Here is a 24,577-nt window from a genome sequence, read left to right as displayed (position 1 = left end):
ACAATAACTAGTTAGTTGGTAAAGTGCTGACAGCAGACCAGGCAGTAGCCATTATACTCTACATTCGACTTCTGCGTAAGGTTCAATGCGCATGCGCATGTCAACACTTTTGTGTAGTTTGTAAGAATGGCACTGCGTGCTAATGTCTTGAGATTCAGTTTAGCTCTCAATCGTAATTTACCCCAAACTGTTGTCTGCAACAATCGGCACTTCTCAGAACAATCGTCCTCCAATCCGAAAGCATCTGTTTCTACCGAAAATATCGATCATGTTCTCTACACAGAGGAACATTTTGCATTAAAGTCGTCTTTGAGAAAGGTAACGTTATATATGACACCGTGCTATTTTATATCCATAACAAATGTATAATTCTCTGTAGAGATGAATGATGATTCAGTTTTTTGCTACCTGCATATCACACTCATGTTAATGTAACGTTAGAGGTCGAATCTTTTTCAGCAAGTGAATGTAGGGAAGAGGTCACTTACTTTGTAGCTAGCTTGGACACTACAGCTAGTTGCATCTGTTTCGGGTTATAGGGATTTGTTGTTAATTCAAGACATAATTTAAGGATTTTAGGAAGGGATTTGTTTGATATAAAGATTCATTTTGGAGATTAACAGATGAAATGTCAAGATTAGACGCTTTGTTTTGATGTTTCCATGATTGTCACGTGACGCTAGTTGATTATAAGTTACAGCCTGCTCAAGTTAAATATAAACTTAACTTCTATACCACATATATATATATATATATATATATATATATATATATATATATATATATATATATATAAACAGATTATTTACATTTAATTTTATATAAGTAAAAAACATTGACTTATTCATTTGAATGTATAGACAGCTCTCTCCTGTTCTGCAGTCATTTCCATCTCACCAACAAACAATCCCTTTTCTTTCCCCAAAAAGTTTTTCTCTTATTATATAGGAATTAGAATAAAGAAATATCTCTATCAGGGCACCTGAGTGACATTTTGAAGACCAATTCATTTTGAAGATCTGTGAGAAATGGGCTATTATGAGGACTTATTACAAAACGAGTCTCTTCTTGTACATTTTATTTCAGAAGTTTTCTTTTTAAATTCACTTTTAATGTACTTTTCTAATCTTTTCTTTAGCAAGTTCAAGGCTTTTTTCCAATAAATGGGAAAAAAAGTATTTTACATTAATCATTACCATCTCCAAGGCATGTGCTAAATATTTTAAGTTGAAACTGAATTTGAATGAATAAGATTTAATTGAGTGAAAGTCTCTGTAATTATTCTTTAATATCAACTGGCTAGACTGGAGGGTTACAGGGCTTGGCAAGGAAGTTGCTTTCTCAAATTCCCAGTGTCTTTAAGAGTATGGGAATAGACTGGTATGAGAAAGGATATAAACAGAAAAAGAAGCGGATAATGAGAACAATGCTGTATAGCATGAAGCTCAGGGATGGTGTTTATTAAAAGAAAACACCGGAGACAATGAAACACTAAAAACTAGTAAGAAAAGTCCTTGACTTAGAAGCATGTAATATTTATTTATAGCCCTATGCATTTAAATGGATTGGTGTATTAGATTTGTGTCAGATTCAATAGGGCTTAATATATATAGGGCTTAGTATTTTACTATAAAATGCATTCCTTCTCATAAGGTCATCTCATGACTCAAGATTACATTTTTCACAGTATCTTACTTAATGCGTAAGGCATGCCAGTTAGGCAATGTTCAGATTGAAATGATGTGAGTATGAGTTATTATTATTTTTTTTTTTAAATCAAAATGTTTAATCCACCAATTAGGGTTAGCACTTCCAGGAAACCACCTATTGTGTTTTTCAGTTTAGTTCAATGGTCATCTGGGTGCATAAAGTGTTGACAAACCGTAAGCCAAAGTTTTGGACCCCACCAAACAATTCTCACCTCTTTAACCGACAAGAGGATTGTGGAATGTATCACCAACCTTTATTAAGAATAGGGGACCTTGTACTGTAGGTTCGGACAGGGTGGACCACCCTTCCTTTCTGACCGTATTATCCAGTCACAGTCCTCTGGGTTTTGAGTAAATCTAACTCTAAATAAGACACTTCCGTTATATGTTCTATGGCAGTTGTTCCCCGCAGACTCTTTCTCCTGAAGAAAGTCAGAAAAGTTCATTCTGACATTGTTATCGTGTTGTTGACCCCTGGCTTCCTTTCGTTATTAAATGCTGTTTGTTCTGTTCACACCGCTTTTGAGGCAGGACGTTTTTGTTGGCCAGTGAAGCAGCATGTCTGCATGTTTTTGGGGAAATGGTGCTCATCCCTCTGCAGTATTTTCTTTAACTTTTCACAACTCATACTGAAAGCTCAGTCTGTTCCCATTAAACGTATAAGCATGACATATTAGCCGAAGAGGAGTCATTACCACCGCTAAAAAAGTTTATAGCCTTAATTGAATTGAAATTACTGGTTCATCATGCTTGAATCAGTTTTTATTTTATTGTACACATAATGCATAATTGGAAAATCAATTCAGTTCCTTTTCTGCTTCATTTGTGTAGAGTTTAATGAATTGCCTTGCTTTCCTTTGACTCCCCATTACAACATTTAGTGTTCTAGACACTTAAAAAGTTGAGCATTACAAGGTCTGGTGACTTTTAATTGCATTTATTTATTTAAAGACTTCTGTTTTATAACTTAAAAGTTACAAAAATACTCACCCTTAGTTGTTTGCAACCTAGATGATATGTCAGTTTGTTGCATATGAAAACAGAAGTCTGACATTACCTTTTTCTTTGGGCCATAAAGAAATATGATACTCTTATTATATAGTTTTATAATGACATTTTAATGACAATTTTTTTTTTCAGGGATTCAAAACTCAAAAAGAATATAAGCTAATTTTGTATTAGTTCAAATAAATTAAAGCTAGAACAATGCAAAAATATTGCCAACAAAATTGTGCATGATTTATGAAATGTATATTGCAGTTCAAAAGTTCGGGTTCAGTAGATTTTTATAATGTTTCTGAAAGAAGTCTCACTAAAGCTGCATTTATTTGATCAAAGAGACAGTAAAATGCTAATATTTACACATTACATTTTTTGAATTTTGTCACATGATCCTTCAGAAATGATCCTAATATGATGATTTACTCAAAAAACATTTCTTATTATTTTTAACCTTGGAAAAAAAGCTATTGTTCACATAATGCATTATTTGGAAAATAATTCAGTTCATTTTCTTCTTTAATTGCGTAACCAAGTAGATTTTAATGAATTGCCTTGCTCTCCTTTGAAACTAATGTTGAAAACAGTTGCGCTGCTTTAGTGAAAACTGTGATGCATTTTTTTCATTTCGTTCATTTTTTATTTTTTGTTGAGTACAAAGTTCAGAGGAGTAACGTGCATTTTTTTGGTATCATTAATGTCTTTACTGTCATTTTTATCAATTGAATGCATACTTCATGAATAAAATATTAATAATAATAATTAAAAAAAAACCTTTACTCGCCCAAACCGTATGTATTGTAAAAATAAAAATAGCACATTTGGTAAAAATACAATTGAAAGTGGTGATCAGATTTGGTGATAAGGTGTCTTTAAAAACAAAAAAAAACATGTTCAGTTTACGGTTGAACAAGAAATCCAGATGTTGAAAGAGCTAAACTTGAACGTGAATATGTATGTCAGGAATGTTTGTTTTGGCAGTGCCTGTATATGGCGCAAATCTACATGGAGTATTGCTGCAGATGCAAACCAGACATCTTGAAGTGACTCTGAAGGAAGTTCGCTTATTAGACCTATTGTGTGGCTATTATACTCTATAGTTTGAAGGAACTATTTCCTTTTTTTAAGTTTTGGCCTTTTGCCACTTTTGTGATGAGTAAAAGTCAGTGAGTGATATCCTCCTTCACTGGAATAATGAAGTGTTTCATTGCATACAATGTGTTACTGTAATACATGATCAGATCATAGTCATGTTGAAATTGAGCTACAGTACTCAGATTAAGTATGGATCTTGCATGTGTTACAGATCATTGATCAAGAGATCAACCCTTATGTAGACAAATGGGAGGAAGAAGGGCAGTTTCCTGCTCATAAGATCTTCAAAATCCTGGGAAGTGCAGGATTTCTGGGAGTCAACAAACCTGTGGGTAAGCAGACGTTTGCTACTTCAGATGTACCTTAACTCTTTCCCCGCCAGCGTTTTAAAAAAAAGTTGCCAGCCACCGCCAGGGTTTTTGACGATTTTCGCTAAATTTGAATGCCCCCGCTGAATATTTTCTTCCATGAATATATGAAGATGATATATATAAAAATAAAGATCTGAGCCTCTGCTTTTAGGCAAAAAAAAACGTTTTTATTTTATCTTCATCTGTTCTTTTTTTATTGCCTCTTGAACAGAGGTAGGTTTTGTCAAAAACACAACATTTTGGACAAAAAACTGCGAAAAAGGTGTTTTTATCAAACAAGTGCATTTAAAAGCAGAATACATTCAGATGTTGTTTCCTTCATATATAAAACTTTCCAAAATAAATTAAAAACATAAAATAAATGTAAAATATATCAAATTTCCCAGGATGTAAGGGAAATGTAACTTTTGCAATAAAACTTCTGCCTCTGCCTCTCTGTGTTCTACCTATGAATAATTGGAATTACAATAAACAGGCCTAGACACACACACACACACACACAAATACATATTACAATGTGGTAAATGTGCACAAAGAGAGAAATAATTTGACAATTACACCTTCATATTTAGACAGCCACACATAAATGCCTGCACACACACATACATATTATAGTGTCATAAAATCATATGATCTATCTGCGGCACGTCCATGGCTAGCATGAACATGTGCATCTCTCTCACTGACTACTTCGTCCCGATCAGATTCAGAATTATCAAATAAAGAGTGATCGGACTCCGAGTCCATTAACCTCCAGTACTTCAGCCATATACCTCTGCATTGTCTGTCTGATACATTCTCACTACTCCACTGTTTGAGACGATTGCAATCTGTTTCTCTAAACAAAGAGTTGCGCAATCATTCAGGACATGCGCGCAGGTCTTCCTTACCGTATACCACCTAAAACACGGATACCCGGAAAATTCCGTGTTTGGCGCAGATGCGTTTTTTCATTAAACACGGAAAATTCCGTGTTTGGCGGGGAAAGAGTTAAAGGGTTAGTTCACCCAAAAATGAAAATTCTGTTAGTATTTACTCACACTCATGTTGGTCCAACACCGTAAGAGCTTCGTTCATCTTCAGAACACAAATTAAGATATTTTTGATGAAATCTGAGAGCTGGATCACTCCACCATACTAGTCCATTGGCTTATTGAGGAATTGAAACTTGCCGGTCTCAAAAAGTTATTAAAGACATCGTTAAAATAGTCCAAGTGACTAGCGGCTCAATCTTAACTTTATCAAGCGACGAGAACACTTTTTGTGTGCAAAAACAAACAAAAATGACGACTTTATTTCAACTATTCACTTCTTTCTCTTTGCGCCTCTTGTCAGTTAACGTAGTGTGATAGCGTAGAGCTACGTCACACGTAGGCTCACTATTGGCCGACACTGGTCGTGTGTGATGCGTGTGATGTGCAATAACAGAAGCTTACGCTATTAAACTAGTAACCTGACTCAAGGCAGAGAGAGAAGGACATGAATAGTTGAAATAAAGTCGTTATTTTTGTTGTTTTCTGCGCACAAAAGTGTTCTTGTCGTTTGATAAACTTAAGATTGAGCCACTGTAGTCACTTGGACTATTTTAACGATGTCTTTAATAACTTTTCGATGCCAGCAAGTTTCAACTCCTCAAGAAGCCTATGGACTAGTATGGAGGAGTGATCCAGCTCTCAGATTTCTTCAAAAATATCTTAATTTGTGTTCCGAAGATGAACGAAGGTCTTACAGGGTTGGAACAACATGAGGGTGAGTAAATACTGACAGAATTTTCATTTTTGGGTTTAAAGTGACCCCCAAAAAGGGTTTGGGGCCTTAGAGTCAAAAAGGTTGAAAAATGCTGTCAGTTTGGGTGGTCATATTTTCATATTTTTTTAATATCCAACATTTCAGAACAAGAAGTTTATGCAGTATGTTTTCATTGTACTAGCTTTTCTATTTGACAAGATAAAGGACAATTTGATTCTTCTTGAAAGCATCTGGTTGAAAAAGACATTTGTAAAACTGAAAATGCATTTTAAGTACAAACTGGATCATTTTGTCTTTGGTAATGGCAGAATTACAGTTCTAAGGATCCTTTTTGAAAAAAGTAGAGGAAAAACAAGATTGTAGAGTGCCCTTAAACAGTCTTAGGTTTTTTTTATTTTAGTGCAGGTAGATTCATGAGAAAATAACAAAATTGCTGCAAGAAGCAATTACGAGAACAATGGAAAACACAAACCTGATTTGTGGTATTATCACGCATATCAATATGTTTTCCCATGCAGTTTAAAGGGTTGCTTGATTGACTCAACAGTCAAAAATGGTTAAAAATATGATGGTATTGCTATTTTATTTCATCATAATTTGTCATAATTCACACAAAAAAAGCATTTTTGAATTTAGTGTTAGAAAGCACATTGGTGTCATGAACTTTTGACTCAACCTTACAGTTAGAAAGGCCTTGGAGAAAAAAAACTAGCCCCAGTCTCTCATATGTCTTATACTAATGCATGCGCGCAATGCTACATGATCTTACAGGTGAGCATTTAGGTTACGTTTAAGTCTCATTCTTAAATAGCATGCATATAATATCCTCATATTTTTTTATATATGTACGTTTTGCCAACTAATAATAGAATGCAGATCGCTGGAGGCTCGGGGGAACTTAAATCCGGCTTCATAAATCTGGCGGTCAGAGGAGAGCAGCACTTGCATTAAGAAGTGCTGACACTGTGACACTTCTGCATTAGCCAGCTGGATTTACAGCATCTTCTTAGACAGAGGATTAGTACTCGTAGCGTTGCCTCACCTCATTTTGATATGTGCAGCACAGATACACCAGCAAATCTCTGAACAATTACGTAGAATCTGTTCAGGTGAATTGTGACTTGGCTGCTGTAGGCTAAACTGGAGCTTTTCCTGCGCGCTCCCTGTTGAGATTTGGGGATGGTTTTGTTGCTATATTTATTATCAGAATCCACCATCACCAGTGACTACAAATTTAGGAAGCAGAACATTTTTAGTGAAAGGTTATAATTTTCTGAAAGATATCAAGATGTAAGGGAAACTGGATGTATATTTCTCAGGCTAGGTTTATTTTCTGAAAGTCAATTTCTGTACAGACATATTTGAAAATCTTGCCTACAAAAACATTTTCATGGTTATTGCACAGGAAAAAGGATGCAGTTCAATGAACATACATTACCCAGCCTGTGAGCAGGGCTTGTTGTCATATTATTTGAGGTCAGTTGTCACAATGTAATCTGCCTGTTAGAAATTTTGCTGCAAATTTAAACAGTAAAACAATTATGAAACACAATTCATGAAACAGCAAAAATGTAAAAGGTAAAGCATCAAACCATTTAAAATATCACCCTTTATATTGCACGTCAAAAAAAACAACTAAATTCTTATTCAATACTTTGGTCTCGTTTTCCATTACAAATATCTAAAAAATTCTCAAATTAAGACATTTCCATGAGAAGCAAAATGATTTTTTATTGTTTTCTGAAAAACATCATCAAAATTAGGTGTTTATTCTTAAAACAAGAAAAACACCAGTCAGAAAAATTAACTAAATTAAAAGGTAAAACAAGATCTTTTTTTTTTTATCTCACTGACATATTTTTCTTGTTTTAAACTTATAATAATTGTATAATATTGTTCAAAATATAGTAATAAATGAAAATCATAATTTTGTTCCTTTTTTTCAAGATTTAAGATTTAATATCTTAAGGTATTTTGCTACTCAAATGTAAATATAGGATAAATTAACCGACTAAATACTGAGTAAGTATATATATATATATATATATATATATATATATACACACACACACACACACACACACATTATATTAAATATTTCAGTGTGGTTGTATTGTGTTTACTTATTTACTTAACAGCGACAGTAAAAATATGATGGTATTGCTATTTTATTTTGGAGGTCATAATTCACAACAAAAGTATTTTTGAATTTAGTGTTAGAAAGCACATTTGTGTCATGAACTTGTGACTTACAGTTACTAAGAAATGGCCTTTGTAAAAAAAAAAAATTAGCCCCACTCTCTCATGTGTATAACCATTACGAGCCTTATATTAATGCATGCTCACAATGCTACATGATCTTACAGGTGAGCATTTAGATTATTTTGCATGATGGAAGGTATTTTGAATCCTCGTTTTAGAGTTTTGCTGGTTCTCCTAACACCCGTCTTCTTCATGAAATCATAGCTTTCACAACCTGGCTAAAAGAACTCCATCTTACAAAACACTGGCGTAAATCCAGATTGTCTGTTTTTCCAACCCGAGCAACCTCAGATAAGGCACTAAAACTTTCTTATCCAAACCATCCAGTCTTCTAACTCAAGTCCCAAAATATGTGGGGGTGCAAGGCCTCTTGTGTCTCATGAAATACTTCTCATTTCACATCTATGCGGTGATTAAATGTACTCTGCGAGGTTACCCCACCAAACAGAAGAATCACTGTTTTTACATGTAAACAGAAGTGTTGACCAGCTTCCAATATCTGAACTTCGTAAAGATTAGACCTGCTTGATGGCACATGACATAATTTTTCACTTTTTGTTCTAACTTTATATCCTATTATCACTTAACTAAACAAACCCAAATAAGACTATTATACAAAATTTGCCTTTTTTTTTTTACATTTTCAACTTTCTTTAGTGTGTAATGTTGCTGTTTGAGAAAAAAAATTAGAAGCACCGAGAATCGCCGATACCAAACTGCGCATTCTCACTTCTCTTCAAAAGTGAATTAAAACACACCTGCCTCCTCACACTCACTCGTCTCATTCGCTACGAAAATATTGCACATAATTTTAATCATTCCCGCAGGTATTGCGCCAACACCAAAAGTGCTCCTACAAAGTGGCCTCTTAAACAGCTTGTGAGTACCAAAAAGACTTTCAAAATTATGTCAAAATGCCAGATTTGCAGAATATTCTGGTAAATACACTCAGTTTTGGAACGTATATAGTTGAAAAATAAATCACACGTTGTGTAAAAGTATATTGAATCTGTGCATAAGCTCTTAAAGTGACAGCAGCCTAATAAACCTGCTGCTTTCTGTCATGTTAATCAAAGAACAAAAGACAAAGAGAAACTGACTCACTGCTCTTTACTAAATGACTTTTGTAACTCTAATTGTAAGCATTAATTTGGTTTATTTTTTACATTTGATTACTTTATTTAATTTCTGTAGTGTTTCTTATCTGAATACCACTGTTAGACCCACCTGAAAAAATTTAAGCCGTTTTTATTTATTTTGTCACTATAGTATTGAAGTATTATAGTATTTTGTTTCTATAGTATTTATTTGTGCTATGTTTTTTTTTTTTACTCACTGTTTACTTGTTGTCTTTTTGTAAATGTAGCTCAACGATTCAAATAGTCTCCCTCTGCTGTGTGTAAGCTATTAGATCAAAATGACCACGGAAAATAAAGGTTCGAGGTCTAGTTGAGTTAGCTAGTTAGTATTGCGTTGAAACTCGCTGTTATGGTTAAGGGTGTGTCATTTATGCCTGGTTCAGATTACACGATTTTAGCCCGATTTTGGCACGATCCGTTTGACGTAGGTTGTCGTGGGGATTCGTAAACGACAACGGGCGTCGGGACGCAAGATTCGATCGTATCATCTCGTATTGTGTCATAGTGGGCGACAACCTACGTCGCGTCTGCGATGCTTCACGACATCACGACAAAAAGACTAGCATGTTTAATTTTTTTAACGGTCGTCCATGACGGTTCCGTCACATGGATGAGGTTGACCAATAGGAGCACAAGCTTTTCCGTATACAACTTTCAAAAAAGACAAAACGAAAGAGAGACAATGGTGCTAAAGTTAAAACTAGAAGTAAAAATATATAAGAAAATAATATTTTACCTCAAGTTCTCATTGGAGGATTGACAGCCCATACTGTCCTCTTCGACCAGGGTTTTCAAGTCTCACGTGAATGGCCAATGACACGCAATTCAACCAGTTCACACACTCACACGCCACACCATGTATTTGTCACGCTGAAAAGGCAATGCCGAGCAATCCAGGAACTCACGGCATGCGATGACTGGTCAGGAAGTAACGTGTAGTCTGACATGTGTCTTGTCCACAACAAGACAAGATTTTAGGAGCCAAAATTGCGTAATCTGACACAGTGACTATCGTAACAGACAAAAAAAATCGTGTAATCTGAACCAGGCATTACAAAACACGCCTGAATCACAACACACTGATCTAGCCGACCAATCAGAGCTTTGCTTTTCAGAAGGAGGGGCTTGCCTTCATAGAGACAGGAACTAAAAAGAGCATTACTGACGGACTGGGAAGAGAGGAGCTGCAACAATGACAAATATGTGAAAAATAATGTGTTTTTTCTAGCCTATTCTAGTAGACCCCCAAAACAAAAGTGCTTAATACTATTACTAGTTTGTGGTCAGGATAAACAAACCCTCCTTTCGGATGCATCTCACTAGGTACTGAACACTAACAGATTGTCTGTTTGGATATTGAATTATTTGACAACGACTGTTCCTGTGCAGCTGTATCTGTTTCCTTTGCTCTCTGGCTTCACTTTTCCTTACTTTGCCACACCAAATGTTTTCCACAACCATCGCAGTACCTGATGACAGAATACAGCATCCTGTAGTTCTGGTGTAAATGAGTGAAGAGTTCACCACAATCACTAAAGGCCTTGCTTTTCAATATTATTGTTGTCCTTATTGCCTGCACAGATTACAATCATTTCCTTAATGTCGTAATATTTGTTTCCTGAAGGAAAATGGTAAATGAATAAATGCATTACAAGGAAAGTGTCGTGGGAAACAGTAATGCTGTTATTACGATCACATGTAATTGCATAAACGCCATTTGCCCAAGACATTGTAATATGTTATGATGAAATGGACCGCAGGGGTGTGAAAAGGGCATGTCAAGTTTTAGATTACTGCATGGTACAAATATGTCGAGGACTTTTGCATGATGCATATTTGTCTTCAGTACTGAAGTAAGCAAGTTTAGCTTATTGAGGCCCAAGAACAAAGAGAAACACTCTAAATTTCACTTGCTTGCTTTGTGATCAAAATGTTCCTGCAAATATTGTGGGATATTTTTCTAAAGCATTTACAATATTTTCAATGTTTACAAGCTTAATAACATAAAAAAAAACTGAGATGAAGCATCTGCTCTCTTGGTATTCACTGGTTGTTTTCATTGTTTGCAGAGTATGGCGGTCTTGGATTGGACTTCAGCTACAGTTTGGCTGTGGCTGAAGAACTGGGGAACATCAACTGTGGAGGGATTCCCATGGCCATTGGCGTTCAGAGTGACATGGCTACACCTGCACTGGCGAGGTGATTTCTAAATCTGAAATATTGGTATTTTTTGAGTAAGGAAACAAACTTTGCGTAAAACATTTTTCCGTCTTTGACTGATTTTTTTTTTAGCAGTGACAGAAAAATCTGAAGGCTTTCTGTCATTTTGACAGATTACACTGAGGGTGATCTATTGTAGCTTGTAACTGAAATTCCCACCCTTGTCCAGTTCGTGGCGAGTGCGCTCAGTGTGGCTACAGACTGTGTTTGAAATCGCCCCCTATATCCTAAAGGTGTAATTCCAGACGATGAATAAGGGTCTTATCAAGCGAAAGAATTGCTCATTTAAAAAAAATAATAACAAAGTTTAAGTTTTATAAGCTCAAATGCTCGCCTTGCTCTGTTCTGTGTGACTTCTCTCTGTTCTGTGTCATCAAAATGAACGAATCTTTTTTCGAGTCAATTCGTTCATTTCTTTCATTGAATAAGGGTCCTGATTCAATTGTTCAAATAGGAGAGTCACAAACGCGCATCACAGAACAGAGCAAGGCGAGCATTTGTGCTTATAAAACTTAAACTTTGCTATTTATTTTTTAAATGACCGTTGGTTTCGCTTGATAAGACCCTTATTCATCGTCTGGTGTCGTTTAACTACTTGAACTACTCCTTTAAGTTTCATGTTGACGTTAGGTTTGTGAAAAAATTGTGTTTCAGCTTAATTTAAAATATATTCTATGATAACAAATTATATTATGCAGTTTTACTTCTCAAGTAAATTGTTGATATTTTTACTGTAAACAAAAAAAAATCTGATTAAGCAAATGATCTTATGTGTTGACAGACTCTCATGACAATTTAACCCACCTATCATTTATTATAAATAAATACTGTAATTATCAGGATATTTCCTTTCCTCCTATTAGTATTTGCCATATTCTAACTGCAGCCGGCTGTACACTGTCTGTCACTGAGGGGATATTACTGCACTGTGCTCACTCTCTGGAAACACTCATGTTTCTGGCTATTTGGTTTCTGAAAATCAGGGATTTTGATTAGTGGCCTTTGTGATACTGCCTATAGAGAACAGCTTCTGAAATTGCATTTGCTTCTTGTAAAATGTAAATCTCTCCTCATGAACTTTAATCACAGCTGCTATGACACTGATACCTTTGAGGATGTGACTGTGACTTCTGTGCTGTTGTAGGTTTGGTTCTGCAGAGCTCAAGAGAGAGTTCTTGCTGCCCACCATTATGGGAGATATAGTGGCCTGCCTCGGGGTGAGCGAAACAGGGGCCGGCTCTGATGTAGCAAGTAAGTATTTTGCTGGAGATAATGTAACAAACAAGAAAGACATGTTCTTTATATTGCCAAGGGGGTGTTTTAAACAAGATGTAAACACATACCAGATGCAAATCTAAAATTAATTACTTCATCAGATGAAGATAGCACAGCATTTCAGGCCAGGGAGATTAAAAGACTTGTCTACATGGGAATATCACACAGGGGTATGCTGAACTATTTTTCATAAATGTATTCAATTTTGTATTTGAAGTAAAGCCGGCACTAGTCACAAATTAATAATGAGCTGCAATTGAGATGTTTATGGTGAAATGAGAGTGCTGTATTACTTTATTTCACATTTTAAGCTAAGTATGATCTATTGTCCAACATACAATTCTAAAGCACCATATATGTGACCCTGGATCACAAAACCAATCACAAGTCGCATGGATATATTTGTGGCAATAGCCAACAATAAATTTTTTAGGTCAAAATTATTGATTTTTCTTTTATGCCAAAAATGAAGATATTTTGTATATTTCCAACCTTAAATAAATGACATTTTATTAAACATTTATTTTTGTGAGTGAATGCAGCACAATCGGGAACATAAATGGACAACTGTTTTTTTTGCACCCACAGATTTCAGATTTTTAAATTAAATGAAAGAATTGACCCATGTGACTGGTTTTGTGGTCCATGGTCACATATTAGCTAAAATATTTGCTATATGATATTTCTGCTGTAATTATTCACAGAAACAGGGAGTGGTGATATAATTCAATTCATTCATTTTGTGATTCCAGTGTTGTTATTGTTAAGTAAGGGATAATGTACATCCAGCCGGTTCTCTCTAAACATTCAAGTGATACGGTTTACAGTCATACCACTTATTACACAGCATTTTGCCACATAAATAATTATGGAGACAAGAAATATTGATTTCAGATTAAAACAGTTTTAAAATCGTACCTGTTTGTAATCCAACAGTGTGCAAAACAATAGTCACAACATGGCAGCAGCTGCGTTTGCATGAAACAAGAGAGAGTTAACTAGATGGCATATAAATAACTGCATCACAAAATATTGATTTGACTGAGATTTAATATTCTATTAGCTCACCAAATGCAAAACTTTCACTAAGTCCTAGCAAGCGTATAGCGCTGCCGATGTCAGTGTAACCCGGATGAGCGTGCGTAATCTGTTTTCAGCGGTTGTTATCTGGGAACCGCTGGATGACGCTATTGACCAATCAGAATCAAGAAACACAGTGTAATAACTAAAACTAAAGCTATTAAAAATTGTTTTCGGTAATTGCAATGAAAGTGAAATTAAATTGTATATAAATATTAGATGTAAAACTTAACCTTAAGAAAAGTTACTAACTAAAATAAATAAGTTGAAGTACTAAAATGACTAAATTAAAAACTGAAATAAAAATTAACTAAATTTAAAAATATATTTCAACTGTTTCAAGAATTTGTTGATTCTAGAATTTTTGGTAATTGAAATAAAAGTGAACTAAAATTGAATATAAATATTAGATGATAAAATTTAACTTAAATTTTGCCTTCACCACAAACTAAAATAAACAAGTTAAAGTACTAAAATGACTAAATCTGAAATAAAAATAAAGCTATATGAAAATATTAAATAAACTAATAAAATATTACTAAATTTACTACTAAAATTAAAAGGATAAAGCTAATTCAAAACACTAAAAATAGTAGAACAGTATGTAAATAATATTAAAATAATTGTTCAAGAAGTCAATAGTTTTCAATAAAAACTAGCATTTTTATGATGTTTAAATAAGTTAGAGTGTTTATATATATGAATAATTTTAATGTTATTGGAAATTGTAAAATATTAGTATTATTCATCTAAATCATTTTAAGTCACCCATTGGCCCCCTTGGAAGTTTAATGTGGGCCCCGGCCTCCTGGTTGAGAACCACTGATCTAAAGAGTCTATAAATACTATCTCCTCCAGGCATCAAGACTAAAGCTGTGCGCAAAGGAGACGAGTTGGTCATTAACGGTGGAAAGATGTGGACTACTAATGGCACACAAGCAGACTGGATGTGCCTCCTGGCCAACACCAGCGATGACCCTTCTCACAAGAACAAATCCCTAATCTGCTTACCCATGAATCTCCCTGGTAAGACTGGAGGAAAAGCACAAAACTTTAGGAAACGAGTCGTTTGTCAAAGTAAACATGCTAATGTTTTACAAATACGTCCACAGGCGTTCAAATCGCACGTAAGATCGGTAAAATGGGCATGTTGTCCTCGGATACAGCAGAGGTGTTTTTCGATGACGTACGCGTGCCCTGCAAAAATATCATAGGGCAGGAGGGAATGGGCTTCACTTACCAGATGCTGCAATTCCAGGAGGAGCGGCTCTGGGGGACAGCCAATAGTAAGCAATCCTTTCTCCCACATGTCCCACTGCACGTCAAACATTGCTCTTCACTGTTGGGATTGGCACGGTCATGACGTCCGTGTGTTAATGTCAGCGGGGCTTGCGTGTGTACAATAAATCCAGATCACTCTCCTCTCAGGCCCAAATGTGTTTACAGATGAGTCAAACTCTGTTTTAAATCTTCTGGGGGATCTTTTGACATCATCAGCTAACATTGCTGCCTACTTCCTGTCGAGATGGTGTCTACAAAGTATTCCCTCTATCATATAATTTGTTGAAGAACACATTGGAATATTTCCCTTTGGCATGTTAGACCTGATTGTGTCGTATTTCTTGTTTTTCAAGTTCTGACGATGATGGAGAAAGTTGTCCAAGAGACCATTACCTACACCAGACAGAGGAAGATCTTCAAACAGCCGGTTCTGTACCACCAGGTCATTCACTTCAGGCTGGCCGAGCTGCAGACAGAAATCGAGCTGTTGCGCTCCCTTTTGCATCGCGCCACAGGCGAGTCCTGAAATTATTTTAGAATGATTGGCCAAGGTAGTTTTGCAATTTCATGGCTTTGTGTCTGGTAGGTCTACAGGGGCCACCATTTCGAAATGAATAATGGAATGAAATGGTGTGAACTAGAGCTGCACATTAAAATCCTTTGACAAGTACTATCACAGCGAACATTCAAGTTTGCGTTGGCGCTGCCCCAGAGAGAGGCGAGGGCGTGGTTACAACTTCCAATAGGAAAATTCAACTGCAGTAGCCACCATTCAACCTGTTTTTACACCATATATTGTAGAATTAAAACACTTTTACCCAAATGTCCAAATTCAATGAGCAGCAATAATAAAGCCCCAGATCTTACAGGTCATTAACGAAAAAAAAAGTTGGTTAGGGTTTACCCTTTAATGAAATGTATTTTGAAAATATTTTGCACACCTGTAACTAAAGCAGATATGCAACATATGGTATAAAACACCATATTTATTTTTATTCAGTTTGCACATTTTCGAGTTGTGAAAAAACTATCTAAAATCTATATATTTCTGATTAAAATGTTTACCTGAAAAGATCACAGTTATTTGGTTTTGAAATATAAGGCAAAGCAAATAAAATGCATAAACTTTTACTTCTTAAAGGGATAGTCCACTTTTTTTGGAAATAGGCTCATTTTACAACTCCTCTAGAGTTAAACAGTTTAGTTTTACCGTTTTCGAATCCATTCAGCCGATTTTCTGATATTTAGAAGAATATCAGTAACCAGACAGTTTCTGGTCTCATTGACTTCCATAGTAGGAAAAAAATATACTATGGAAGTCAATGACACCAGAAATTGTTTGGTTACTGATATTCTTCTAAATATCAGAAAATCGTCTGAATGGCTTCGAAAACGGTAAAACTCAACTGTTTAACTCTGGGTGAGTGGTAAAATGAGCCTATTTCCCCCAAAAAAGTGGAGTATCCCTTTAAAAAGTTTCAGGAAAACTTTTTTTTTTTAATTTTGAAAATGTTTTGGAAAAGAAAATAAACAGGAAAAAAAGTTATTTAGCAAGAAAACTGACAAAATGTATTTATTTTCCAAATGAGAAATAAAAGCCCAATGTGAAATATATGTAACTTTACAGATCTTTGACAAGTAGTGGTTGTATTTAAAAAACAACAGCAGAAACATTTTAAGTTGTCCATTTAGTCTGTTTTATTTGCCCCATCATTTTCCTATTGGTCCGGGTTCTTATTGGTTAAAGGGACGACGTGTAGGAATTTCTCCCATCTAGCGGTGAAAATGTATTTTGCGCCTCGCTTTTTTCAATTGCGCATTGCATCTACGGTAGCCATTATGTACCAAAAAGCTATGACAGGATGTCACACTTCGTCGAGTGTACCTTCGGTGAACAGGTTTGTTATTTCAAACACACAGCAACCTGACACAACAAAAACGGTAAAACTGTGAACAAATGTTACAGTGTGAATTACTGACTGTGAAAAACATGAACTATTGTAATAAATAGTTATGCCTTCTTTTTTCGTTATATTTTCTGAAGTACATGCATTGTTCGATATCATCAACTGTTAACAATAAATGTTCATCTGTTTATAATATAAAGTACACAAGCAAACAATGAAAAAAAGCATGTAATTAAGACTGTAACATTGACTTACTTGTCGAGAAGAAAGCAGGAGTCTTTTGAACTCTTTCTCCTGCATTGGCTCTATCCATCTGGAAAAAGCTTTTCCGACATTAACTCGTGTTTTTTGTAATCTCCGGTCACGTTTCGTTTTACGATCTATTTTGGACTTTTCTGGTGACGAGGATTTGCAATGCCACGCTGTGGAAACGCGTTGACCTAGTACTTTTTGTCCCTCTCTGCTGTTATAGTTTTTCAAGATGGCGGAAGTACATGGAAGCCTCTGTGGACTTACCTGTCCCATGTATATACAGATATTAAATTCTTGGTTTACGAGGATAAGTCAGATAATTGGCAGAGGTATTTGTACCCCATTGAGGACATATTTATGTTTAAAAATATTTATTTTAAATAATAAAATACATAAAGTACACACTGTCCCTTTAAGGACAAGAGATTTGTTTAAAAATGCTGATTCATCCTGGTGACCCCGCCTGTGGAACCCCGGCTAAAGTCGCAGAATCTAATTATGAATAAAAGAGCGTCAAAGTAGTCATAGCCATAAAAATGACAAAAATAGGTAATGTGTGTTTATTGCTGTAAATGATAGATTATTACAAGGGTTTTGAGATTCAATACTCAAATTTTAATTTATAACATGATAAATACTAAAATTAATGATTTTATTGACACTACGTTATACTTTTGCGCAGCAAAAAAAAACCGGACGCGGGCTTTAACATTGATTTCAATCGTATCCGGGTTTATTTTTCAGCGCAACAACACTTGCTGATTCCTATCATTTAGTTCAGGAACTTCTTTTTGACTTATTTTCTATTAGAAAGAGTAAACAGACCTTAAAATCAATCCGCACGAGTGGCAATCATCAGGTCAACACAATGGAAAAAAGCGACTTCACTTCAGCCGGCCGGTTCAGATCTCTGAGGTGTTTATGTGTATTGTAGCTCTGTATTCTGCCAATAATATTATTATATTATATTATATTTGTTTCTTATAAGTGTCAATAATATAATTCGTTTGCTGGATTAACTGTTAACTGCGTCGTTTTGACATCTGACATGGCAGCACCGAAGCATGTGCAAGAACGTAAAATGTCTGATTGCTTAGATATTAATCTCGGTGGAATTGCCCAAATTATGATTTAAGCGGTTTTATAGCGGATTATTTTCTGGAGGATAATGGTGATGATGAACAGGACACATTCTTTGACGAAACTGAAGAGGAATTTGACGGTAAGTTTTTGTCATTATAATTTTTTTAATGCTGAATATGTAATATACTGTCAGTGCCAATGTAATGCTAACACAAAATTCAAACTATGATGCAAACATAGTGGATTTAAATGTTTATTACATTTGTTGGTTGGAATTGAGTCAGTTTAAATTAATTACTTTTATGACATGATGTTTATTTGTTTGATTACACTCTGAATTGAAGCCAGGGCCATGTAGCCATAGGCCTACCTGTTTCTTGTCCCTATGCCCTCCCCGCAATTAATCAGATCCAGTCTAATATTTTCATATAAAATGCTTCATTATTCATTTTAAATGTGGATTTAAAATGGATAAATCCCCCCGCCCCCATGTTTAGTTCTCCATTTAGGTCTCTTGCTTTGAATTGAAAAAAATATCCTTGTTTTTTCAGGCAGTGACCAACATGATGATGAGGACGAGCCAGTTTTGGTGATTGAACCTCAACCTATTATAGACTGGCGAATCTGAAGAGGGAACACCAACAAGAAGAATTTGCTTCTAATGCTGGAATTCCAGATGTGAAGCTGAAAATAAGTTTCTCTTGCAACTGCAAGTATTTCAATGCTGAAAAGTGTTCTTCATTTTTCAAGGAGGGAGAGTTGCTGTCACTCATGATGAGTCATTTGGAGATGGACAATACTGTACTAGACATGGTAGTTTTAGTACAAATACAAAGTCACTTGCACTCTGGGGAAGAAACCACTAAATCAAAAAAAGGATCACAGACTTTTGTGAATAGAATCTATGAGATTATTAAATATTTTGCATCTAGACAATTTTAGAATGTGTACGAAATTTGAGACTGACCTGTTAAAGGGATAGTTCATCCAAAATTTTGAATTCTGTCATAATTTACTCACCCTCATGTTGTTCTAAACCTTTATGAGTTTCTTTCTTCTGCTGAACACAAATGAGATATTTTAAAGAATGCTGGTAACCAGACAGTTGACGGCACACATTTATTTACATAGTGTTTTTTCGCCTCCTACTAAGTCAATGTGTGCCGCCAACTGTCTGGTTACCAGCATCCTTTAAAATATCTTATTTTGTGTTAAACAGAAGAAAGAAACTCAAACTGGTTTGGAACAACATGAGGCTGAGTAAGTAATGGCAGAATTAAAAATTTTGGGTGAACTATCCCTTGACTTATTTTTTTAATTAAAAAAAAAAAAAAATTTTACTCCAGATTTACTCACTGTTACACCGTGGCCCAGTAAGAGAATGAGATTTTCTGCCGAAATGTTACATGTTAATTATTTGATATTGATATATTATTGATATTATATTTGCACTGATATTTCATTTTACTAATAAAGTTATACAAATCATTCCACTGAATTGACATGATAATTGTTGCTACAATCAAGCTCTTGTGATGGCCCCATTCGTTTCAATGTTTTTAGCTTTTTGGACATGCACATCATAATAAATAGGCCTGTTTTATAAAACTTTAAGAATTTTCCCCAAAATGTGTCATATATCACTAAAAAAGGGAGAATCTCAGCTTTAATGTGGTATATGGCACATATGGAGGATAATTATGGATCAAATGTGTTGCAGTTTTAAAAATAAGCTTTTTTTAAAAATGGAATTTCTCCAAAACATGATTTTCTGAGCCCGGAATTTAGCAAATCTTTGACACAGCCTTACTCAGTCAATATTAAAGATATCAAGGTTATATTTTCACAGAATGTTCTTTACATTATGTAGGATGATTGTATGTAGAAAACAGTGAATCACAAAAAAATGACTTTAGCTGGGTTTTCACAGGCAGGGTCACAAATAAGTCTTTGAGTGAATCATTGAATCATTCAAAACGATTAAAAAAAATGTTTTATTCAAATTGATTTAAAAAAAAATTAAAGACTTCAACAATTAACATTATGTCAGAACCTCTAGTAAATAATGTTTTTGTTTTGATGTCCTATTTTAATCAAAAAATTGCGATTCCTTGAACCTGTTTTTCCTCCCTCGAGTTGTGATATTAAAAAAATTGAGCTGAATCTCAGCATATTCCCCTTTAGAAAGAATACCTTTAGAATTGATGTTTTCTGTGCCCTTTCATTAGCTCTGTACATCAAGGGAAACGACGTGACAAAGTTGGCGTCGATGGCCAAGCTGAAGGCTGGACGACTGGCCCGAGAGGTCGGTGACAGCTGCCTCCAGTACTGGGGTGGCATGGGCTTTACCAGTGGTGTCCTGGTCAGCAGGTTCTACAGGTCAGTCTCTCTCATGTCTCATCTGAAATGAAGTGAACATGCATGTGCTCTCAGAGCTGTAGTGACATCTAGTGACATTTAAAAGCAACAGGTTTGGTTTGCATGTGAAGAGTTCAGATGCAAAAGCCTCTAAATGCCATTTGAAATTTTCTTCTAAAATGACAATTTTTATCAAGCTTGTATATTTAAGTTCAGTAATTTCACTTAAATGACAATTAATAGGTAATCTTCATTGCCATTTAAGTGAAATTACTGAACTTAAATGTACAAGCTTGATAAAAAATGATCATTTTAGAAGAAAATTTCAAATGGCACTTAGAGGCTTTTGCATCTGAACTCTTCATGTATTCACTCTTGAATAAGGGTGCTTGTGATTCCTATGAAGCAATTGATACACATGAATGCATATTCACAAAATATGCTTTTGAGTGTGTGGAAAGAGCTGTCAATGCAGAGAATCGAAAGTCCAACTGATTGTTAAAAGTGTAAAATAATAAGTAAAATATATGGTAAGCCTAAACCTCAGGTCAGAAATAAATTTATTTATTTTTTGGTCTTAACAGGGACTCCAGATTAATGTCTATTGGTGCAGGAGCTGATGCTGTCAATCATATGCAAGTACATGGACACTCTGCCCAGGAAATGACATCACTGAAATGAATTTGGTGTGAAAAATAGTGCACTTACAATGAACTTGAGAATCTAACACAAAATGTAAATGGATTATTTAAGTTATCGTAGCAGTTACATCAACTTTAAGATGATCTGTAACTTGCAGTCAGATATTGTTGCCTTAATGAAGACTTGGCTGATGAAAAACTGACAAAATTGTATGTAAATTTTGATTACAGTTGTATATAACTTAGTTTTTTAATATGCATGAAAAGAAATAATAAAGTTTTCATAATTCTTAAAAACCACAAATGGTATACATGAACACAGGACTCAAGCTTTTGACAACACAAATGAAATTTTTATGTAATAATTCTCTCAAAAATGACATTTATTTACATATTAGTCTCTGAAAAACTCAAATAAACCATGCATTATGTTAACCATAGAGAGGAGAAGGGTTTGAGCAAGTATCTCAAAAAATAATGCAAGACATTTCTGAACAACACAGAAGTCTGGGGTGGTTACTGATGTAGTATGATCATTATACAAAACTGAATTTCACATATGCCAGTACGGTTTTCACAGTCTCAAGATCAGCCCTTTAAATACTATTCAATAAGCAACCTTTTTTGGCTAATCTTTCAAAGACATTGTATAGACTTGCATGGTAAAAAGTGCTAAATTGTTTACACCATCCAGCTTTACTCTTCTGGTCAGTTGTCATAACCTGAATTTCCTTATTTGATCAGTATCCATATAGAGTCCGGCACACATTTATAGCACTGAAGTTCTCCTAAAAGAATATCATTAAACAAAGGTCATTATTGGATAAATTATTGTTCATCTTTTTTTTCATGACCAGTATTAAATGAGTAGCATTATCCCTGCACTGAGACAACATTAATTTTAGTGGGTTGGGACAAATATTTTATATTTATACAGATTTTTCATATTGCACATTGTCACTCAATGGTTCAGTTTCTTGTCCAATGGAAAGCAAGCAGTCAAACACTCCTCGTCGTCGTGATCGTCACTGTGAGGATTCTGATCCCCGTCCCCCATATGACTATGGCACTGGATCCCCCATATGAGTATGGCAGAAATGTCCTGGATCTCATCGGTCCTCAGATCACCTCAGTTTGATCACCCAGTACAGGACAATGAAGACAAACAGGGCGAACAGCAGCATGTAGCAAAACACCTTGGATTGGCTCCCCCTGGCAAGGAGCTTCAGTCTACCCATGGTGGATCCCAACAGACCTCCGGTTGAGTCGAAGTCCGAGTCCTTGAGGTGAAACAAACGCGAGATGATGAAGCCATTCAGATCAGTGTTAGATTTTATAATTAATCATTTCCCATTGCTTACCATTTCTCCCAACATTTTATTCTGGTACTTGACTTCATTTCCAATGTCAATCGACAGCTGAAATAGATTTTTTTTCATTAGATGTATTGAAGTATTTTAAATATTATATAATAACTCTAAAATGTAAGCTGTAAATATATATAAATATAAAATGTGCTCAAGTCTACTCACATGTTTGAGTGCGTTTACTTTAGCTTTCAGTCCCTCTTGTAGATGTTCGTTCTCCTCCTCATACACGCTGTATCCACTCGCAACGTAATTCCCTTGAGGGCCTCCCTCACCTATCGAACAAGTAACAATCAGGTCAAATTCATTAGAAAGCACTAGTGTTTCTCAGTATTTTAAAATACAATATCCAATCACACCATACTATTTCAAACGTCACCACGTATGGAATTGATTTGACTTGTCTTAGATGGACAGGGCAATCATTTACTGCAAAATCAAATCAGAAAAATCTAAATCAGAAGCTACTGAACATCTTAAAAGTAAGGGACTAGTTATGGATGAAACATTGAAACAAAAATCTAAATTAGATATTAAAAATAATTTGAAAATAATTCCTATCACTGTAAAGCTCCTTTAAAACAATCTTTTTTGTTTAAAAATCTAATTTATTTCCTGCCCAGTTTTATTTATTAAAATTAGCCCATCTTTTTGATGGTTCCTTTCGTTAAACCTCCTTAAACTATATAGAAGGAATCTAAAGTTAAGCTTAGATGTGTATTTATTTTGTCATACACGCTAAAACATTAACTTAACAAACACTCGTTCATTTTCTGATGTAAGCATCTCTGTGTTAACGTGACCCATGTAGCAACTGGTCTAATATAGAGAAAACTAGCTAATTATTGTCTGTATCAGGTCAGACACTGTTTTGTCTAGTAACGTTATTTATACAGGTGGTTCTCCGGATCTGGAAACTGTGATATTTAGCATGATTTGGTCTTACAATGTGTTGATTTAACATAACGTTCTAACTGTGACTGACATAGCTTAGCATGAGATTCAAACATAACACCAGAGAAAAAATACTTACCCAAACCTGCACGCCTCATTATAGCCCGGAAATCTTTATGATACGATATATGATCACCACAGTTTGAAAGTAATGTAACAGATGTTAGCTTATCTTGCTATGTAAAGCCGCTGTACTTTCCCCTTCCAACTCAACAAGCGCCACGACACCCTACGGAAGCCGCGAAGGATAAAGCCAAACGCGAAAGGGTGAGTGGGTAGTGAAGTTTTTACAACGAGTTTTGGAGCGGACGGGTTGAAATCAAAATGGACACTTCTTACGTTTTGTGGAATATTGCTGTGTTTATTATAAATGCTTTTTTATTATTAATGTGCCCTTGTAATATTTTATCAAAATAACAGCGACATCTCTTCTCTGATGACATGTTATATTGGCGCGAGGGCGGGGCAACCTGTCACTCACAATACATCCACCAATAGCAATAGTTTTTTTCTACTGTGTAGATAATATGGACATTAGCTTTTTCTGCATTGAGTTGGAACTTGAAAAGCAGTTAGGTGTAATGGCTAATTTCCTTCTTTTCTCAAAATTTGTTCCAATTTACTCAAAAAACACAAATGAAAATTTGTATTTGGCAAATTGCCGGACCATTTTGTGATTCACTCTGAATGCACAAGAAAAATTGCGTTTTTATTACTGTAAGGTATTTTATTAAACAGATTAATTTCCATAGCTAACAGAGTTCATTGTAAGTCATTTTCTATTGTGAAGGGTCATAATCATCTGCAGAGTCAAAACAATGTTCTTCTGCAAAAA

At 35.1% G+C, this 24,577-nt stretch overlaps 2 protein-coding genes across 2 annotated transcripts; one reads left to right on the top strand and one right to left on the bottom strand.

Moving 5' to 3' along the window:
* The first annotated feature begins 85 nt into the window (after window positions 1-85).
* Window positions 86-21,608, top strand: LOC120485076 (zgc:85777). Its single transcript, XM_039680602.2, is given in 11 exon segments — window positions 86-121; window positions 124-318; window positions 4,015-4,135; window positions 11,394-11,523; window positions 12,689-12,795; window positions 14,758-14,925; window positions 15,012-15,185; window positions 15,534-15,695; window positions 20,651-20,801; window positions 21,365-21,400; window positions 21,402-21,608. Coding segments are annotated over 11 exon segments (1,326 nt in total). The 3' UTR covers window positions 21,448-21,608.
* Window positions 21,609-21,752: 144 nt separating this feature from the next.
* Window positions 21,753-23,992, bottom strand: bet1 (Bet1 golgi vesicular membrane trafficking protein). Its single transcript, XM_039680606.2, has 4 exons — window positions 23,822-23,992; window positions 22,954-23,063; window positions 22,783-22,839; window positions 21,753-22,701 (listed from the first exon to the last, which is right to left on the bottom strand). The coding sequence occupies exons 1-4, from the start codon at window positions 23,838-23,840 to the stop codon at window positions 22,546-22,548; spliced, it is 342 nt and encodes a 113-aa protein (XP_039536540.1). The 5' UTR covers window positions 23,841-23,992; the 3' UTR covers window positions 21,753-22,545.
* Between the last annotated feature and the right edge of the window lie 585 nt (window positions 23,993-24,577).

This window comes from Pimephales promelas, chromosome 18 (assembly GCF_988280905.1).
Source record: "Pimephales promelas chromosome 18, fPimPro1.hap1.1, whole genome shotgun sequence".
NCBI lineage: Eukaryota > Metazoa > Chordata > Actinopteri > Cypriniformes > Leuciscidae > Pimephales > Pimephales promelas.
This window is presented reverse-complemented; position numbering and strand designations above follow the sequence as displayed.